The 2,559-nt window shown below is 60.1% G+C and overlaps 1 protein-coding gene across 1 annotated transcript; it reads right to left on the bottom strand.

The window, feature by feature from the left end:
- Nucleotides 1-321: 321 nt before the first annotated feature.
- FOXL2 (forkhead box L2) lies at nt 322-2,375 on the bottom strand. Its single transcript, XM_014960639.1, has one exon. The coding sequence runs from the start codon at nt 2,353-2,355 to the stop codon at nt 1,435-1,437; it is 921 nt and encodes a 306-aa protein (XP_014816125.1). The 5' UTR covers nt 2,356-2,375; the 3' UTR covers nt 322-1,434.
- Between the last annotated feature and the right edge of the window lie 184 nt (nt 2,376-2,559).

Here is a 2,559-nt window from a genome sequence, read left to right as displayed (position 1 = left end):
CGCCGACAACGGCACCGGGCCGCCGGCGGCGCGGCCCCGCCGGAGCTCTCCGGCCCGGTGCGCAGCCCGCCACGGCGCTCAGCGGAGCCGGTGGACGGGTCGAGCACAGCCCGCGTTATTTTCCGCAGCGGAGCAGCCGTGCGGGGCTGCGGAGAGCGCTCCGAGCCCGGTGCCGGGGCAGGGGAGCCGGCCGGGCAGGCGGCCGCCCGTGCTCTCCGCCGCCGCTTCTCGATCCCGAGGCACGGAGGAGCGGAGCGAAATAAAACGATGTGGAAAGAAGGAAAGGCATTTTATTGGAGACTTTACAATGCTAGACAGTACAATAAAAGTGCTAGTTCACTCTAGAAAAGTTGGTCCCAAAATGGTACTATGCCACAGCATCTATCAGCTTACATAAACATTTATAAAATCGCTATGAACTGGCCCCTGTATTATAAATGCTATTTTTTTTTCACATTAATCTATGTAAAATCGAAGGATCAAAACGTTTTAAGAAAAAGGGCAAGCATTCAAAAGCAGAACCTACCGGAAAATCCATTTTGGGCCAGGTTTGGGGTGAAAAAAAAAAAACCGAAGATAGTTTAAACTTTCATTATTATTTATAATATGCACACGGAAAAATATTCCAATTTATAGGAAACCGTCTTTTTTTTTTTTTTCTATAACATCAAAATATTTTTTTAGACCTGTATAAAATTACTTTTAAGACCTCAGAGGACATTGTCTCCTTTAAAAAATACATTTACTGCTGCCGAAACGTTTCACGAGTGACCCTGGCGGGTTTTGTTTGTTGGTTTCTAAAAACCAGGATATCGCACATCTCCTGCTGTTACAGCAGTCCCCACATAAGTACTATTTTAACGAAAAGGCACAGCTCGGAAGAAGCGTAGTGCTTTGCAGACCGAGGAAGAAAGAGAAGATGAAGAGGAGGAGGAGGAGGAGGACGAGCACCGCGGGCACACGGCAGTGTCTAGGCCCCGCCACGCGTGGAAATGCCTCCCCTATTTACAAGCTCCGCTTTAGTCTCTCCAAGGCTGAGCCCGAAAAGATTACGGCCGAATTATAAACGAGAATTTTGCGGGCTAAACAGCCTATTTTTCATTACATGCTCCCTCCCCCCCAAACAAACAAACGGACAGACAGACGGACACAGGAGCAGAGAAGCGATGGGTAAATCCGAGCTCGCCCCGCCGGGGAAGCTCCCACACTTACACTGCCTTCTCCTCACGGTAGGACGGGCTCCTACACTTACACTACACGCGGAGCAGGGCTGCCGCTTCCCCGCCGCGACAGTTTGGGCACAGGGAGAGGAAAGTCCGCGGCTTAGAGAGGAGGAGAGACAGGAGAGCGCAGGAGAACGCGGCGGGATCCCCGAGGGGCGGCGGGAGCGGGGCAAGGACATTTCCGCGGCGGCGGCGGCCGGCCGGAGCCTCCCTAGATGTCTATGCGGGAGTGCAGGGCGCTGTGTTTGCTGTCGTGCTCCCAGTAGGAACAGTGCATCATGGACAGCTCGGCGGGCTGGCGGGCGCAGGCGAACTGGAGGCCGGCTCCGTTCGCGGCCGGGGCCGCGGGCGGCGCGGGGCTGGCCGGGCTGAGCTGCTGGGGGTGGTGGGCGTGCGGGTGGTGGTGGTGGTGGCCCATGCCGTTGTAGGAGTTCACCATGCTGGGCAGCGCCATGCTCTGCACCCGCGAGTAAGGGCTGTAGGACGCCGGGCCCGAGAGTCCTTTCACATTGACGGGGCTGACGTTCCCGCCAGACATCTGGCAGGAGGTGTAGGGCATGGGCGCGGGGGGCTGCGCCAGCGGCCACGAGTTGTTCATGAAGGTGGACTGCAAGTACTTGGGCGGGGAGAGGTAGCCGTAGCTGTCCGGGCTGAAGAGGGTCTTGCCGGGCTGGAAGTGGGTCGGGGGCGGCCGGAAGGGCCGCTTCATCCTTCGTCTCCTGCGGTAGTTGCCCTTCTCGAACATGTCCTCGCAGGCCGGGTCCAGCGTCCAGTAGTTGCCCTTGCGCTCGCCGCCGCCCTCCCGGGGCACCTTGATGAAGCACTCGTTGAGGCTGAGGTTGTGGCGGATGCTGTTCTGCCAGCCCTTCTTGTTCTTCTCGTAGAAAGGGAACTTGCTGATGATGTACTGGTAGATCCCGGACAGCGTGAGCCTCTTCTCCGCGCTCTCCCGGATGGCCATGGCGATCAGGGCCACGTAGGAGTAGGGGGGCTTCTGCGAGGGGTCCGGCTTCTCGGGGCCCTTGTCGGCGCTCAGCTCCTCCTTGCCCCGCTCCGGCTCCTTGCCGGCGCCGGTGTTATGAGCCAGCAGCGCCACCGTGTCCTCCTCGCCCTCCGGGTAGCCGCTCATCATGGTGCCCCGCGTCCCGCCGCCCCGCTGCCCGGGGGCACCGTGCGGAGCGCTGCCCGGTGCGCGCTGCGCGGAGCCCGGTGCCGGCGGCCGTCCCGCCCCGAGCTCGCCGGGACCGGGGCCGGGGTGGAAAGTCGAAGCCGGGAGCCGGACGGAGATCGGGAGGCGTCTCTGGCGGCGCCGCTGCTCCGTGCGGCGCGGCGGCGG

The sequence above is a fragment of the Calidris pugnax genome, unplaced genomic scaffold, assembly GCF_001431845.1.
Source record: "Calidris pugnax isolate Ruff unplaced genomic scaffold, ASM143184v1 scaffold398, whole genome shotgun sequence".
In the NCBI taxonomy this organism is placed as follows: Eukaryota; Metazoa; Chordata; class Aves; order Charadriiformes; family Scolopacidae; genus Calidris; species Calidris pugnax.
The sequence above is the reverse complement of the archived record's forward strand: the minus strand, read 5'-3'. Positions and strand labels throughout refer to the sequence as shown.